The 17,949-nt window shown below is 37.3% G+C and overlaps 1 protein-coding gene across 1 annotated transcript in view; it reads right to left on the reverse strand.

Annotated features, from left to right (window-relative positions):
- Positions 1 to 364: 364 nt before the first annotated feature.
- Sdb (SAXO downstream of blistered) overlaps positions 365 to 17,949 on the reverse strand; it is a 31,011-nt gene continuing 13,426 nt past the window's right edge. Inside the window, exons 2-6 of the mRNA XM_035874533.2 lie at positions 17,235 to 17,512; positions 15,121 to 16,890; positions 12,130 to 12,569; positions 11,472 to 11,674; positions 365 to 11,366 (exon numbers count right to left, since the gene is read on the reverse strand). Coding sequence (XP_035730426.2) covers positions 1,842 to 11,366; positions 11,472 to 11,674; positions 12,130 to 12,569; positions 15,121 to 16,890; positions 17,235 to 17,512 — 12,216 coding nt within the window. The 3' untranslated portion in view covers positions 365 to 1,841. The remainder of the gene's footprint in view (positions 11,367 to 11,471; positions 11,675 to 12,129; positions 12,570 to 15,120; positions 16,891 to 17,234; positions 17,513 to 17,949) is intronic.

Consider the following 17,949-nt stretch of genomic DNA (forward strand, 5'->3'; position numbering starts at 1 on the left):
GATCAGTATCTAAAAAAAAAAAAAAAAAAAAAAAAGAAATAATAAAAAAAAACCATAGAAAAAATGTATTTCGATCGTCATGTAAAAACAGAAAAATTGTAACGAGAAAAAAAGAGGATGAATAAATAAAATTGATGATGGAAAAAGAGATAAAGGAAAAGATAAGGAAGAAATAAATAATCGTATATGCATGATACATATATATATATGTGTATATATATATATATATAATATATAATTCAAACAAATAATTTCATTGACAAATAAACGAAGGAAGAAAAAATTAATTTCACTTATATAAGATTAATGATAAAAGATAATAGATAAAAGAAAAGAAAAGAAAAGAAAAAGGGAGAAGTAGAAGAAGAAGAAAAAAAGAAAAAGAAAAAGAAAAAGAAAGGACAAGAAAAACAAAACAAAACAAAAAAAAAACCAAAAGGCAAGAACATTAATAACACGCGCATGTGTGTATAATTAAAAATTACAAAAAATGAAAAAAAGAATAAAACAAAAAAAAAAAAAAAAAAGAAATTAATTTGCGATAGCCGAATGAACAAAGAGAAAAAAAAAAAAAAGAAAAAGAAAAAGAAAAAAAGAAAAAAGAAACGGGGTAAAAAAACAAAATAAACAAGAACCAAAGAAAAATAGAAGCGCAAAAAAGAAATACAGGAAAAAAAATGGAATACACGTGTATTGCATATTTATATAAAATAAAAAAAATATATATATATATGTATATATAAAATGGACGGTGCATATATACACATACATATATATATATATATATGTATATATGTATATATGGATATATGTAGAAAAAAAAAAGAAAGAGAAAAAAAATAAAGTAAAAAGAAAAAAGAAATTAATTAACGTAGTATACAAATATGTACGTACACGTCCATATTGGATTAATCTACGGTATTTATAGGACGAGATCTAACATCGCGTTAGAATCGTACCTTATCACGGGTTATTGATTAAGCTCTAATTATTGCTTCGTAATACACGTTGGTTTAACTATGAAACTAAACGTCATCATATAATATGTCTATAATATATATCTATATATATATATATATATATAGATATATATATATCTTTCTGAATATCTGTATTTTTCTCGTTATTATTTTGTTCAAAAAATTTGGGACAACTTTGATGTCCCTATCAAATAATCTCGTAATCATTTTTTTTTCTTTCGAATCTCTCTCTCTCTCTCTCTCTCTCTCTCTCTTTTTCTTTTCTTTTCTTTCCTTTCTTTCGTTTTTTTTATTTTTTTTTTATTTTTTGTTACTCCTACACATCGTCTCGCTCGAATAATAATAAATATGTATAACGCACAAAATATAACAGCAAAAATTTATCACAATATATTGTTTTTTTTTTCCTCTTTCTATCTCTCTCTCTCTTTCTCTCTCTTTATCTATCTATCTCGTTTATACACTCCTACCTACCCCCCACCTCTCCTCTCTCTCATTTTCTCTTACTAGGATCATTAAACAATCCATTAACAAATATATGTCATGGCTAATTCGAGAGCTCGCTCGAATAAATTTTATAAAAAATTTCGTTGATCTATTTCATTGGAACAGATTTATTTTTTTTTACGCACATATATATATATGTGTGTGTGTGTGTGTGTGTGTGTGTGTGTATTGTATCTTAAATTTATTAAAAGACGAAAAATTTGAAGCAAAAAAAGGAAGAAAAAAAAAAAGAAAGAAAGAAAAAAAAATGGAGAGAGAAAAAGAAAAAAAAAAAGTGAAAAGAATCAATCAAAAATTTATCAATAGGATCCATGATCTTAAATCCTATTTAGGATCATTAGATCTTAAATAAATTTAATTCGAAACAAGTGGCATATAAAATTTATGTTTGGGTGTGTCCCTGGTATGTTTGAAGGGTGTTTGTTTCGATTCGATTAAGGACGCAGGACAGGGACCTTTGTGTTTAGGCGCATATTCCTTTTTATACATGCTAGAAGTAACATGATTGCCGTCGCCCAATTTAATATGCGATACGTTCGATTGTTTTTGTACCCTTTCGATTTTTTGAGTATTAGCAAAATTCCCATAAGTTTTAGCCTCGCTATGGGAATAAAATATACCACCGACTGTCAAATTATCTTGCCTGATGATTCTCTGTGGTCTTTCGTAGGTAGACGATGCCCAAAGATTTGCATCCTTGTTGTTACGGTGCAACGAGGTCAAGCTACGTCTGTCATTACTCTGACTCGAATTGCTTATGTATTGTCCACTTTCAGCTAAATTTGAGAGACTCTTTTTTTGATCAGCTGCAGTAGACGATATCGTATGTAAAGCTTCCGTGGACGTAGTCATACCACTACGACGATGAAGTACAGAATTGGTTACGTCAGCTGACGACGACGATATAATATTTTTTCTATGATGAGACTTTTTAGTATAGGCCGATTGTTCATGGCTATCATCGTTTATGATCGAGGATCCAGAAATTGCTTGTTTAAATTCGGTACTATTAGCTTGATTACCGTTGTATTTAGCTTGGCTAGATACAGTGTGCTGATCGTAATGCTGTTTGGAATGTCTAATAGCACTGCTCTGACGTTTCTCCATATGCATTGAATTTACATAATCACGTTTACTACTCTCTTGGATCTGTTTATGTGTATCTTGTATCTGCTTGTTGTCCTTCAAAAGCTGCCCTTGCCGAGATTGATGATCGACGGATCTATCATCTAATGTACGCCGTGATTGGGATAGATTTTGGGATCTAGAGTGTTGCTCATTGGAATAGATTCTCTGCTGATGTTCGTTCAAGTGTTGTTGTTGCTGTTGTTGAAGATGATGATGATGATGTTGATGATGTTGTTGTTCGTTGCCAATCGTTTGGACATTACGACGGTCGACAATAGTCTGTTGGTGTACGTTATGAGCCGAAGAGACATGTTGATCGGATTGTACTGAAGTTGTTGTTAACTTTTTCACTACGGAAATATTCTTCTTGATATCTGATTCGAGATTGTTGATCTGTGTGTCTATTTCTTTACCACGTTTGGTATAAGTGTTATAATTTCTTTGATTGGTCGTTGTCATGACGGTAGTGTCGTCACCTAAATTGATCGACGATTCCATGTGACGTCTTCGACTTATTTGTTTATCACCATGTGACAAATCCTTCTTTATAGGTGTGAACGTGTCCTTACTGGTTGTCTTCGTTTCCATACTATCAGTACTGACCTTGAGATTATCTTCATGACGTTTAACCTCAGCACGTTCACCACGTACTGCGGTATATGTCGATTTTTGCATGCTGGTACCCTGGAAATCACCTGACAGTTTCAAATTATCTTCTCTCCTGATAACCTCGCTTCTTTCACCTCGTTTAATCGTATAATCATCACGTGATCGACCTACAAAATCACCTTCCGGCTTCAAATTGTCAACATGACGAATGGGTGAACGTCTTTCACCTGGTTTCATTTTTTCCGGTGTCCTACGTTCGAAGTCACCTTCTGATTTTAAATTGTCAGGATGTTTGATAGGTGATCTTCGTTCGGCTGGACCCAACTGACTCTTTTGAGGTCTATCAAAGTCTCCCTCGGGACGTAAATGATCCGATTGTCTTTTAACAGACACTCGTTCGCCAGCAACGTATGTGTAATCGTCTTTTCTTCTAACATCTATAAATTCACCTTCCATTCTTAAATGATCCTCTCTTTTCTTTATATCTACTCGTTCAACTTTGGTGATCTTGTAATCATCTCTAGATCGTCGTACATCCAAATCACCTTCCATACGTAAATGATCTTCGTGACGACGTACTTCCATTCTTTCACCATTCGTGTATTTGTAATCTTCTTTCGAAGTTGGCATTATCTGCATTTCACCTTCGGGTCTAAGATTATCCTGTGGTTTCTTAATCGGTGAACGTTCAGCTTTCTGAGGACTATAATCATCCTTCGGAACGATATAAAATTCTCCTTCGACGTGCAAATTGTCTTCGTGTCGAATCGGACCACGTTTCTCAGCTGGTTCGAGTTTTTTCGGTGTACGTTTAGCAAATTCACCTTCTGGACGAAGATTGTCCTTTGGTTTCTTAACATCAGCTCGATCGCCACGACCTGGAGTCTCTTTTTTAGGTCTACCAATGAAATCACCTTCTGGATGGAGATTATCAGGGTGCTTGATTGGCGTCCTTCGTTCAGCAGGTCCAACTATTGTCTTTTCTGGTCTATCAAATTCACCTTCCGGTTTCAAGTTGTCCTTGGGTTTCTTAATAGCTGCTCGATCACCTTTGCCAGGCGTTGATTCTTTTGGTCTTTGAACAAAATCACCTTCAGGTTTCAAATTGTCTGGATGTTTGATCGGTGTTCTTCTTTCTGCTGGACCTACTGGTACCTTATCGGGACGTTCAAAGTCACCTTCTGGACGAAGATTATCTTCATGCCTGATGATCTCGCTACGTTCCCCACGTGTCACTCTATAATCGTCACGTCTTCGAATATCAATAAATTCACCTTCCACTTTGAGATTATCTTCTCTACGAATGACATCTGTTCGTTCAATTCTGGATGTTGTAGTATAATCATCTCTTGATCTATGTACGTGAATGTCACCCTCCATCTTCAAATTGTCACGATGAATTACGATCTCAGTTTTTTCTGCCTTGCCAGGTTTATAATCGTCTTTAGGCTTGCCAACAAATTCACCTTCGGGTTTGAGATTGTCCTTTGGTCTCTTTTGAATAGGACGTTCAGCGCGTTTCGGTGTGAAATCATCTTTAGGTCTACCAACAAATTCACCTTCGGGATAAAGATTGTCCTCGTGTTTAATTGGTGATCGTCTTTCAGCTGGTCCAACTGGGATTTTCTCTGGTCTCTCGAATGTTCCTTCTGAACGAAGATTGTCTTTAGGTCTCGTGACATCAGCTCTTTCACCTTTCCCAGGTGTCTTCTCTTTCGGACGACCCACAAATTCACCTTCTGGATAAAGATTATCAGGACGTTTGATAGGTGTTCTTCTCTCAGCTGGTCCAACTGCTGTCTTTTCTGGTCTATCAAATTCACCTTCTGGTTTCAAATTGTCTTTAGGTTTCTTGATAGCAGCTCGATCACCTTTACCAGGTGTCACTTCTTTAGATCTCTGGACAAACTCACCTTCGGGTTTCAAATTGTCCGCATGTTTTATTGGTGTTCTTCTTTCGGCTGGGCCAACAGGCTTTTTCTCTGGCCTTTCAAAGTCTCCTTCCGGCTTCAGGTTATCTTTAGGCTTCTTTACGTCAGCTCTTTCACCTTTCTTAGGTGCCTGTTCCTTTGGACGACCAATAAATTCACCTTCAGGCTTCAAATTGTCATCATGTTTGATAGGCGATCTACGTTCTGCTGGTCCAACTGGTGTCTTTTCAGGCCTCTCAAATTCACCTTCAGGTTTCAAGTTATCTTCTGGTTTCTTGATTTCTGGTCTGGTCACTTTCTTTGGCGAATAATCATCCTTGGGCCGACCTTCGAAAAGACCTTCGGACTTGAGATTATCCTCGTGCCTGACTATATCTACTCGTTCACCTCTGACTACTTTGAAATCGTCTCTAGTTCTAATATCAGTAAATTCACCTTCCATCCTTAAATTGTCCTGATACTTGACGACTTCGGCACGTTCACGTAAGATGAAATCAGTATACTCATCACGTGATCTATAAGTTTCAATATCACCCTCCATTCGCAGATTGTCGGTACGTCTGACAACGTCCATGCGTTCACCACGAGTTGTTACGTAATCATCTTTAGGACGACCTTCGAATGGACCTTCTGGTCTGAGATTATCTTCAGGTTTCTTAACATCAGCACGTTCACCTTTGGTAGGTCTAAAGTCATCTTTAGGTCTACCTGTGAAGTCACCTTCGGGTTTGAGATTATCAGGATGTTTTATAGGCGTACGTTTCTCGGCAGGTTTAGCTGGAGATTTAACAGGTCTATCGAATTCACCTTCTGGATATAAGTTATCCTTTGGTTTCTTAATGTCAACTCTTTCACCACGTTTTGGTGCCTCTTCTTTAGGTTTACCTAAAAATTCACCTTCCGGTTTCAAATTATCCGGATGTTTGATAGGAGTCCTCTTTTCAGCCGGTCCAAACTTCTTTATCTGTGGTCTATCAAATTCACCTTCAGTTTTGAGATTATCTTTGGGTTTTTTCATTTCTGGCCTCTCAGCTGGCTGATACTCTTCATGTTCAGGACGTTCGAAGTCACCTTCAGGTTTCAAATTGTCTTTGGGTCTTTTAACTTCAGCTCTATCACCTTTTATCGGTGTCTCTTCTTTAGGCCTTGACATAAATTCACCTTCAGGTTTGAGATTATCTGGATGTTTGATAGGTGATCTTCTTTCGCTAGGACCCATTGGGACTTTTTCTGGTCTCTCGAAGTCACCCTCAGGACGTAGGTTGTCTTTAGGTCTCTTGACATCAGCTCTTTCCCCACGTTTAGGTGTTTCTTCTTTTGGACGACCTATAAAATCTCCTTCTGGTTTCAAATTATCTTCTGGTCTTTTGATTTCTGGACGTTCGGCTCTTTTCGGTGAGTAATCATCTTTGGGAAGACCTTCGAAAGGACCTTCGGATTTGAGGTTGTCAGGGTGACGTACGATGTCAGCTCGATCACCTTTGACGACCTTATAATCGTCTCTCGTTCTGATATCAGTGAATTCACCTTCCATTCTTAAATTGTCCTGATACTTGACAACTTCGGTACGTTCACGTATGATGAAATCGGTGTACTCATCACGTGATCTATAAGTTTCAATATCACCTTCCATTCGCAAGTTGTCAGTACGTCTGATAACGTCCATGCGTTCACCACGAGTTGTTAAGTAATCATCTTTAGGACGACCTTCGAATGGACCTTCTGGTCTGAGATTATCTTCAGGTTTCTTAATATCAGCACGTTCACCTTTGGTAGGTTTAAAGTCATCTTTAGGTCTACCAATGAAGTCACCTTCGGGTTTGAGATTGTCTGGATGTTTGATTGGTGAACGACGTTCAGCTGGTCCCACTGTAGATTTTTCTGGCCTATCGAAATCACCTTCTGGTCGAAGATTGTCTTCTGGACGCTTTACTTCTGGTCGTTCTGCTCGTTTTGGTGAGTAGTCATCTTTGGGACGACCTTCGAATGGTCCTTCTGGTTTTAAATTGTCCTCCGGACGTTTGACGTCAGCTCTCTCCCCACGAGTGGGTTTATAATCATCTTTAGGACGACCTTCAAATGGACCTTCAGGTCTGAGATGATCTTCAGGTTTTTTAACATCAGCACGTTCACCTTTTGTAGGTTTAAAGTCATCTTTAGGTTTACCAATGAAGTCACCTTCAGGTTTGAGATTATCTGGATGTTTGATTGGTGAACGACGTTCTGCTGGTCCTACTGGAGATATTTCTGGCCTATCGAAGTCACCTTCTGGTCGAAGATTGTCCTCTGGACGCTTTACTTCTGGTCGTTCTGCACGTTTAGGTGAATAATCATCTTTGGGACGACCTTCGAATGGACCTTCTGGTTTTAAATTATCCTCTGGACGTTTGACATCAGCCCTTTCACCTCGAGTTGGTTTGTAATCATCTCTTGGTCTACCTTCAAATAGACCCTCCGGCCTCAAATTATCTTCAGGACGTTTAACTTCTGGTCTTTCTACTCGCTTAGGTGAATAATCATCTTTGGGACGACCTTCGAATAGCCCCTCTGGATATAAATTATCTTCTGGACGTTTCACTTCAGGTCTTTCTGCACGTTTAGGCGAATAATCATCCTTAGGACGACCTTCAAATGGACCTTCAGGTCGCAAATTATCTTCAGGACGCTTAACATCAGCTCTCTCGCCTCTGGTTGGCATGTAATCATCTTTTGGACGACCTTCGAATGGTCCTTCTGGTCTTAAGTTGTCTTCTGGACGTATTACATGAGGTCTATCTGCACGTTTCGGAGAATAATCATCTTTTGGTCTTCCTTCGAATGGTCCTTCTGGGCGCAAATTATCTTCTGGCCTCTTAACATCGGCCCTTTCACCTCGAGTTGGTTTGTAATCGTCTCTTGGTCTACCTTCAAATGGACCTTCAGGTCGCAAATTATCTTCAGGACGTTTAACATCAGCTCTCTCGCCTCTGGTTGGCATGTAATCATCTTTTGGACGACCTTCGAATGGTCCTTCTGGTCTTAAGTTGTCTTCTGGACGTATTACATGAGGTCTATCTGCACGTTTCGGAGAATAATCATCTTTTGGTCTTCCTTCGAATGGTCCTTCTGGGCGCAAATTATCTTCTGGCCTCTTAACATCGGCCCTTTCACCTCGAGTTGGTTTGTAATCGTCTCTTGGTCTACCTTCAAATGGACCTTCAGGTCGCAAATTATCTTCAGGACGTTTAACATCAGCTCTCTCGCCTCTGGTTGGCATGTAATCATCTTTTGGACGGCCTTCGAATGGTCCTTCTGGTCTTAAGTTGTCTTCTGGACGTATTACATGAGGTCTATCTGCACGTTTCGGAGAATAATCATCTTTTGGTCTTCCTTCGAATAGTCCTTCTGGGCGCAAATTATCTTCTGGACGTTTTACGTCTGGTCTTTCCGCATGTTTTGGTGAATAGTCATCCTTAGGTCTACCTTCAAATGGTCCTTCTGGTCGCAAATTATCTTCAGGACGTTTAACATCAGCTCTCTCGCCTCTGGTTGGCATGTAATCATCTTTGGGACGACCTTCGAATGGTCCTTCTGTTCTTAAGTTGTCTTCTGGACGTATTACATGAGGTCTATCTGCACGTTTCGGAGAATAATCATCTTTTGGTCTTCCTTCGAATGGTCCTTCTGGGCGCAAATTATCTTCTGGCCTCTTAACATCGGCCCTTTCACCTCGAGTTGGTTTGTAATCATCTCTGGGTCTACCTTCAAACGGTCCTTCAGGGCGCAAATTATCTTCTGGACGCTTAACATCAGCTCTCTCACCTCTGGTTGGCATGTAATCATCTTTGGGACGACCTTCGAATGGTCCTTCTGGTCTTAAGTTGTCTTCTGGACGTATTACATGAGGTCTTTCTGAACGTTTCGGTGAATAATCATCTTTAGGTCGTCCCTCGAATGGTCCTTCTGGTCGCAAATTATCTTCAGGTCGTTTAACGTCAGCTCTTTCACCTCGAGTTGGTTTATAATCATCTCTAGGGCGTCCCTCGAACGGCCCTTCTGGTCTCAAATTATCCTCAGGCCTTCTAACTTCTGGTCTCTCTGCACGTTTTGGAGTGTAATCGTCCTTAGGTCGTCCCTCGAATGGTCCTTCTGGTCGCAAATTATCTTCGGGTCGTTTAACATCAGCCCTTTCTCCTCGAGTTGGTTTATAATCATCTCTAGGGCGTCCTTCGAACAGTCCTTCTGGTCTCAAATTGTCTTCAGGCTTTCTAACTTCTGGCCTCTCTGCACGTTTTGGTGAATAATCATCTTTAGGTCGTCCCTCGAATGTCCCTTCTGGTCGCAAATTATCTTCAGGTCGTTTAACATCAGCCCTTTCTCCTCGAGTTGGTTTATAATCATCTCTAGGACGTCCCTCAAACGGCCCTTCTGGTCTCAAATTATCCTCAGGCCTTCTAACTTCTGGTCTCTCTGCACGTTTCGGAGTATAATCGTCCTTAGGTCGTCCCTCGAATGGTCCTTCTGGTCGCAAATTATCTTCAGGCCGTTTAACGTCAGCTCTTTCACCTCGAGTTGGTTTATAATCATCTCTAGGGCGTCCCTCAAACGGCCCTTCTGGTCTCAAATTATCCTCAGGCCTTCTAACTTCTGGTCTCTCTGCACGTTTCGGAGTATAATCGTCCTTAGGTCGTCCCTCGAATGGTCCTTCTGGTCGCAAATTATCTTCAGGTCGTTTAACGTCAGCTCTTTCACCTCGAGTTGGTTTATAATCATCTCTAGGGCGTCCCTCGAACGGCCCTTCTGGTCTCAAATTATCCTCAGGCCTTCTAACTTCTGGTCTCTCTGCACGTTTTGGAGTGTAATCGTCCTTAGGTCGTCCCTCGAATGGTCCTTCTGGTCGCAAATTATCTTCGGGTCGTTTAACATCAGCCCTTTCTCCTCGAGTTGGTTTATAATCATCTCTAGGGCGTCCTTCGAACAGTCCTTCTGGTCTCAAATTGTCTTCAGGCTTTCTAACTTCTGGCCTCTCTGCACGCTTCGGTGAATAATCATCTTTAGGTCGTCCCTCGAATAGGCCTTCTGGTCGCAAATTATCTTCAGGCCGTTTAACGTCAGCTCTTTCTCCTCGAGTTGGTTTATAATCATCTCTAGGACGTCCCTCAAACGGCCCTTCTGGTCTCAAATTATCCTCAGGCCTTCTAACTTCTGGTCTCTCTGCACGTTTAGGAGTATAATCGTCCTTAGGTCGTCCCTCGAATGGTCCTTCTGGTCGCAAATTATCTTCAGGTCGTTTAACGTCAGCTCTTTCACCTCGAGTTGGTTTATAATCATCTCTAGGACGTCCCTCAAACGGCCCTTCTGGTCTCAAATTATCCTCAGGCCTTCTAACTTCTGGTCTGTCTGCACGTTTCGGAGTATAATCGTCCTTAGGTCGTCCCTCGAATGGTCCTTCCGGTCGCAAATTATCTTCAGGCCGTTTAACATCAGCTCTTTCTCCTCGAGTTGGTTTATAATCATCTCTAGGACGTCCCTCAAACGGCCCTTCTGGTCTCAAATTATCCTCAGGCCTTCTAACTTCTGGTCTCTCTGCACGTTTCGGAGTATAATCGTCCTTAGGTCGTCCCTCGAATGGTCCTTCTGGTCGCAAATTATCTTCAGGCCGTTTAACGTCAGCTCTTTCACCTCGAGTTGGTTTATAATCATCTCTAGGTCGTCCCTCGAACGGCCCTTCTGGTCTCAAATTATCCTCAGGCCTTCTAACTTCTGGTCTGTCTGCACGTTTCGGAGTATAATCGTCCTTAGGTCGTCCCTCGAATGGTCCTTCCGGTCGCAAATTATCTTCAGGCCGTTTAACATCAGCTCTTTCTCCTCGAGTTGGTTTATAATCATCTCTAGGACGTCCCTCAAACGGCCCTTCTGGTCTCAAATTGTCCTTAGGTCTTTTCTGTTCAGGTCTTTGCGTTATCGCCGGTACAATATAATCATCTTTCACATGTGATGTCCATTCAATCGGTCCTACTGGTCTCAAATTATCATCACGTCTCATAACTGTATTACTAATGTAATCAATTTCATCGAACGTTTTATACTCTTCGTGCGTAGTAGTCGTACTCTCAACAACATCCGTTTTACTGTAAAATCTATCATCCTCTTCTCTATAAATTGGACGACGTCTTGGTTCACGTTCAACGACATCATACTTATGGAAATCCTCTTTCAAATGGGAGGTTCCCTGTAATTGAATAAAAGGACCCATCGAAAATCATTTTCAATCGGTCAGAAATTTTTTAATAATACGTTTATTATATTTATATATATAATAATTAACAATATTTACCGTGAATTCACCCTCTCCTACGGTGAGGTTATCCGTACGTTTAATAATCTCCGCACGTTGGATGCTACGATGATCAATATATTCTGATCTCGTTGTAGTTTCATCAATGAATTCACCTTCAACCTTAGTATATGTATTTCGACGTACTGGGCTTGGTCGTTCGCCGGGTACCCCGGTGAACACCAGCTCTGTTGTTGTCACACCTATACAATATTATTACATTTATAATAAAACTCAAACTTAATAGAAATTTTTTTTTAGAAAATAGAACATTTAGAATGTTAAATAAACCCTATATATCTGTTATATGTATGTTAAATAACCCTAATAATCTAATTCCACGTAAATATATTATCGTAAATTATATTTAATAACAGATATATTTATAATATTATATACGGCAAATGTTCATTAGCTATATATGTGTTCATATGTTTTTCTTACGCAAAAAGTAAGATATTATTAAGAGTCTGATAATTTATTTTTATTCATTACAAATGTCGACATATAGAATTCGATGAATGAATGAATGAATGAATGAATAAATGTTTTTTTAACGATTATTGCAAACAAAAATTTAATAATAATAATAATAATAATAATAATAATAATAATAATAATAATAATAATAGTTATTAATAATAATTAGAAAACTTACTTTCAAAATCACCTTCAGGTCTGAGATTGTCTTTTGGTTTGACAACTGGAACACGTTCGCCATATTTAGGAGCTTCCTCATGTGGCCTTCCAATAAATTCACCTTCTGGTTTAAGATTGTCCTGTGGCTTTCTGGTTGGTGCTCTTTCACCTCTGGTTGGTGCTTCTACCTTTGGCCTTCCAATAAACTCACCCTCAGGTTTCAAATGGTCTTGTGGTTTTCTTACAGGTGCTCTCTCGCCATAAGTGGCCACATAATCGGTACGTCTCTCTCCTACAAATTCACCCTCCATGTGTAAGTGATCTTCATGGTGGTATCTGTGCTGTCTCTCCACGTGTTTCTCATCAAATTCTTCACGATACGAACTGACCACGTGTACCGGCTCATCGCGTGAAATATCTATATGATCTTCGGGAAGATTGTGCGGACAACGATGGCGTCTGTTAACAAGAAAAAAAAAAAAAAAAAAAAGAAAATACAATAAAGAAGAAAAATTCTACAATTAATCCTGAAAATGATTTTATTTAGCATCGATTTTAAGCGATTAAAAAATATTATTTGTAATCGATAATATTATAGTCTGACGTATTAGAAAAAATAATAATGAATTTGTCGAATCTAAGATTCGAAAATATTTATTAATTTGTCGTAATATATATATATATATATATATATATATATATATATATAATTCAATTTTTTATATACATACGTACATATGTATCCTATGTATCTATTTATCGGATAAACAAGGAAATATAATAAATATTTGAAATATCTCGAAATTAAAAACTATTCATAATTTGTTGATTTCTTTAGATTTATATATAAATAAATCGTTCGTAGTTCTATCTTTGTAAGCGTATTTAAATGTTATTTAAACAAAACTAATACATATACGTATATATAATTTATTTGTATTTAATCAATAATTTTTTAAGACAATAATGCGAACATTAGAAAAATGAGATACTATTTGTGAGAGAAGATTTCGTAATAACCAACGCCCAACGTCCATGGATCCTTATTTGAAAGTCTTCTCGAAGGAAAGATCGAGAAGGATGACCTTGTATGGTGAAGAAAAAAGAAAAAAAAAAAAGAAGACCGTGATCACATGAGTGCCAATTTTGAATGCAAATGTGTGATCACATATGGACCGTTTTCAAGGCTCTCATTCGTCACTTTCGTATAATATCGAAATGAGGAAGAAAAAAAAAAAGAGAGAGAGAGAGAGAGAGAGAGAGAGAGAGAGAAAGAGATAAGATAAAAATAAAAATTTTTCTACCAAATAAAATTACCATTAACAAACAATAATCAAAATCTATCTCTAAACATTATTTACTATCAACGATAATAATCGAAATCGATTTAATCGGGTCAAACGATTTCATTGATAAAATTGATAAATAATTTACAACATTTATGCAAAATAAAAAAGCAATAATCTTAACAAAAAAAAAAAAAAAAAAAAAGAAAAAGAAAAAAGAGAAAAAAAAAAACAGAAGAAACACATTCGACGCAAAGGCAATTATCTAATATCCGATAAGATTTAATACAAACTTGCGATCTATAGATCTCTATGTATGTAAAAAAGAAATTAACAGGAGTTCGATGTATAAATAAAAAAAAAAAAAAAAAAAGAAATGAAAAAAAACGAAAGATAAATAAATAAATAAATAAATAAATAAATAAATAAATAAATAATATTCATTTTGCTTCTCTAGAGATGAAATTGATAATGTTCCAGACATTCTAATTTCTAATCATGAACTGATTTAGACGGACAGGTAAGTTAGACGAGAACGTCAATCAAAATGATGAGAACGTTAATGGGTATGCATCGTATAGAAGAACCAAGCCCAAAGCCATAGATCCTTTCCCCTCTCTCTCACCTTCCCATCTCTCTCTCTCTCTCTCTCTCTCTCTCTCTCTCTCTCTCTCATGTATTTGAAATTGGCTTAGTTCTATCCCTATCTTCCTTCAACTATGAAATTCAATATTGGCTTTGAGGCATTCTCTCTCTCTTTCTCTCCTTAATCTCTACACTAAAATTGTGATATCTTTCAAAATTCCCGCCAAAAAATATATCCGATATGAAATATTATCGATCGAAGAAATAAAATCATTTTAATTAATTATACCAACTTTATTATAATTAATAAAATTATTTAAAATGTAGAAATGAAAAAGTACTGAAAAATATTGAATGAAATTCATTATTATTCGATTAGATTATTATCGATTTATTATGGACAAGTTCAAAGATCAACATCGATCTCTGTCAACTACTAGGATTTTTAAAGGATAGGATACGCGTCGTTTTACACTGACACTTGAATAAAAGACTGGTAAGAGCCTTGAATAAGAAACGAATAACGAAAGGTGATCGGAAAGAAACAAGTTGCCATAAAAGGGTTGCGTCTGGTGACCTACTTTTTCATCATCCAAACACTTTATACGTTGTTAATATGAAAGTAGGACAGAAGATTTATATCAATCTATACGATCCTGCGTATCCTTTTATTACAAAAATCGAATTATCTTTGGGTGGTCGATAGTTATTTAGATTCTTTAATTTCTTTCTTTCTCTTTTTTTTCCTTTCTTTTTCTTTTTGAATTTCAAGATAAAAAACGTCCGACATCAAAATGTAAGTGATAATAAATTGGATTGCTGATTAAAAAAAAAAAAAAATAAATAAATAAAAAGAAGCAAGTTTTTTTTTTTTTTTTTTTTTTTTTTAATTATAGCTAATAATTTTTCTAGCTTTCCATTTTGTCGATTTTAAATATTGACCTAATTATGGAAATTTAAATCAGGATAAATAATAAGAAACTTCGTGAATCCAAATTTATCATGCAAATTTAGAAATATTAAAAAGATTGAATAAATAAATGCTATTTGTTATTGTAAAATAAGATATATATATATATACAATATATTATGTGTAAGTATATTAAATATAATATATAGAAAAAAGTAAGAAAACTTACCCACAAGTACAAAGTTCACAGATACACTGTTCCTTTAATGGCAAACGCGAAAGGATTTCTGATGGCGTTGGCGTTATTTCAGAATCGGCAATAGAATCCGGTGATTGATCACCACGTCTATGCTTTCCTGGTTTCTCATCAGGACGATCGAATTTTCCTGTAATTGGATGTTCATCAGAACGACTGGGTTTCCCTGCGGCCGGTCTTTCATCAGGATAACTGGGTTTATCTTCAATTGATATATCATCAGGTTCATCAAAACGACTGGGTTTAGCAGCAATTGATCTATCAACTGGTCGACTGGGTTTGCCTGCAGCTGGTCGTCTATCCTCTGGACGACTGGGTTGGTCTTCAGTTGATCTTACATCAGGTTCATCAAAATAACTTGGTTTTCCTATAATTGAGCTTTCGTCAGGACGACTAGGCTTCCCTGCAGCTGCTCTTTCATCAGACTCGTCAGGAAAACTGGGTTTGCCTGCAGCTGGTTTTTTATCAGGGCGACTAGGTTTCCCTGCAGCTGGTCTTTCATCAAATTCATCAGGACGACTGAGTTTGTCTACAGTATATCTGTCATCAGGACGACTAGGTTTCCCTGCAACTGATCTTTCATCAGGCTCGTCAGGACGACTGGGTTTGCCTGCAGCTGGTTTTTTATCAGGACGACTAGGTTTCCCTGCAGCTGGTCTTTCATGAATTTCATCAGGATGAGTGGGTTTGTCAACAGTACGTCTGTCATCAGGACGACTAGGTTTCCCTGCAGCTGGTCTTTCATGAATTTCATCAGGATGACTGAGTTTGTCTACAGTACGTCTGTCATCAGGACGACTAGGTTTTCCTGCAGCTGGCCTTTCATGAATTTCATCAGGATGACTGAGTTTGTCTACAGTACGTCTGTCATCAGGACGACTAGGTTTTCCTGCAGCTGGTCTTTCATGAATTTCATCAGGATGAGTGGGTTTGTCAACAGTACGTCTGTCATCAGGACGACTAGGTTTCCCTGCAGCTGGTCTTTCATGAATTTCATCAGGATGACTGAGTTTGTCTACAGTACGTCTGTCATCAGGACGACTAGGTTTTCCTGCAGCTGGTCTTTCATGAATTTCATCAGGATGAGTGGGTTTGTCAACAATACGTCTGTCATCAGGACGACTAGGTTTTCCTGCAGCTGATCTTTCATGAGTTTCATCAGGATGAGTGGGTTTGTCAACAATACGTCTGTCATCAGGACGACTAGGTTTCCCTGCAGCTGGTCTTTCATGAATTTCATCAGGATGACTGAGTTTGTCTACAGTACGTCTGTCATCAGGACGACTAGGTTTCCCTGCAGCTGGTCTTTCATGAATTTCATCAGGATGACTGAGTTTGTCTACAGTACGTCTGTCATCAGGACGACTAGGTTTCCCTGCAGCTGGTCTTTCATGAGTTTCATCAGGACGAGTGGGTTTGTCAACAATATATCTGTCATCAGGACGACTAGGTTTTCCTGCAGCTGGTCTTTCATGAGTTTCATCAGGACGACTTGGTTTGCTTGCAATTGATTTTTCATCAGGACGGCTTGGTTTCCCTGCAGCTGGTCTATCCTCTGGACGACTGGGTTTTCCTTCAACTGGTTTATCATCTTCTGGACGAATCAACAATTTTTCAACTTTTCCAAGCTTTTCTGGACTTGGTGATCTCTCTTCCGGTCTACTTGGTTTGCCGGCCGCTGGTATTGGTTGCTGCTTTCTCGTCGGTGAGACGTAATCTCGTGGTTTCCCTCCATCGGTCGGCCTAACGTATCAATACAATTACGATATACTATAATTGATGAGATTCAATGTAATGATTTAAATCAATTATTATTTAAACATTAACAATTTATGAAATATTTTCGTTCCCGCATAAATTTTTAGGGATATGTCTTTCTTTTTCCTTTCTTCGTGTATAAATTTACGTTTACAATTTTTCTTTTCTTTTTTACCTTTTCATTTCAATTAACATTTCCTTCATTACCTCATTCGTTTATAGAGTGGATTCCTTTTTTCTTTTTTGTTTTTTTTTTTTTATTTTTTTAATAAAGTTTGTGATATAGTCATATATATATATGTATATACATGTATAGGTATGTAACTTACTTTTTGATATCATCCGTAGGACTTTTTTCTGGTTGCTGAGGGCGAGATGGTTTTCCAGCAGCTGGAATCGATTTCGTTCGATCGTCTTCCCTAATCCCTGGTATTCCTTGAGGATAACCAAGTCTTTCTGGGGACGTTTTTCTCGTGGGATCGGTCGTTGGTTTAGGAGTTGAGCTGGTGATCCTCTCAAACCGAATATCGTCGACGACATCTCGAGCTACCATACTAGTCACCTGCTCTGTTTCGATGAATTCTTTCGTTGATTTAGTGACATCTCTCTGTAAAACAATTATTAAAACGTTCATTATAATTGTCAATATTTTTCAGATCGTTGTTCAATTGGGAAAAAAAAAGAATAATAAAAAAGGAAAAAAGAAATTTGATACAATATTTATAAAAAAAATATTACACTTATATTATATCACGTTATCTATTTAATAAAATTTATTTTTAATTATATCGAATAAAAAAGGAAAAAAGAAATAATAAGAGACAATTTTATTTCTTTTGGTTTTAATGAAAATATTAGAAGTTTATATATATCTATATATAAGGTTAATCATGTAATTATCCTAATTAAATTATCCTTATAAAATATTATAAATACATAAAAGTAATATTTTTTAAAATCGTTTATACACTTAATTTAATTAAAAACAAAAATCATAAATCTTATTTAACGCGTTTCTTCTTAATTATTCTTAATTAATTATTA

Source organism: Vespa mandarinia, chromosome 18 (assembly GCF_050613455.1).
Source record: "Vespa mandarinia isolate Hongniang chromosome 18, ASM5061345v1, whole genome shotgun sequence".
In the NCBI taxonomy this organism is placed as follows: Eukaryota; Metazoa; Arthropoda; class Insecta; order Hymenoptera; family Vespidae; genus Vespa; species Vespa mandarinia.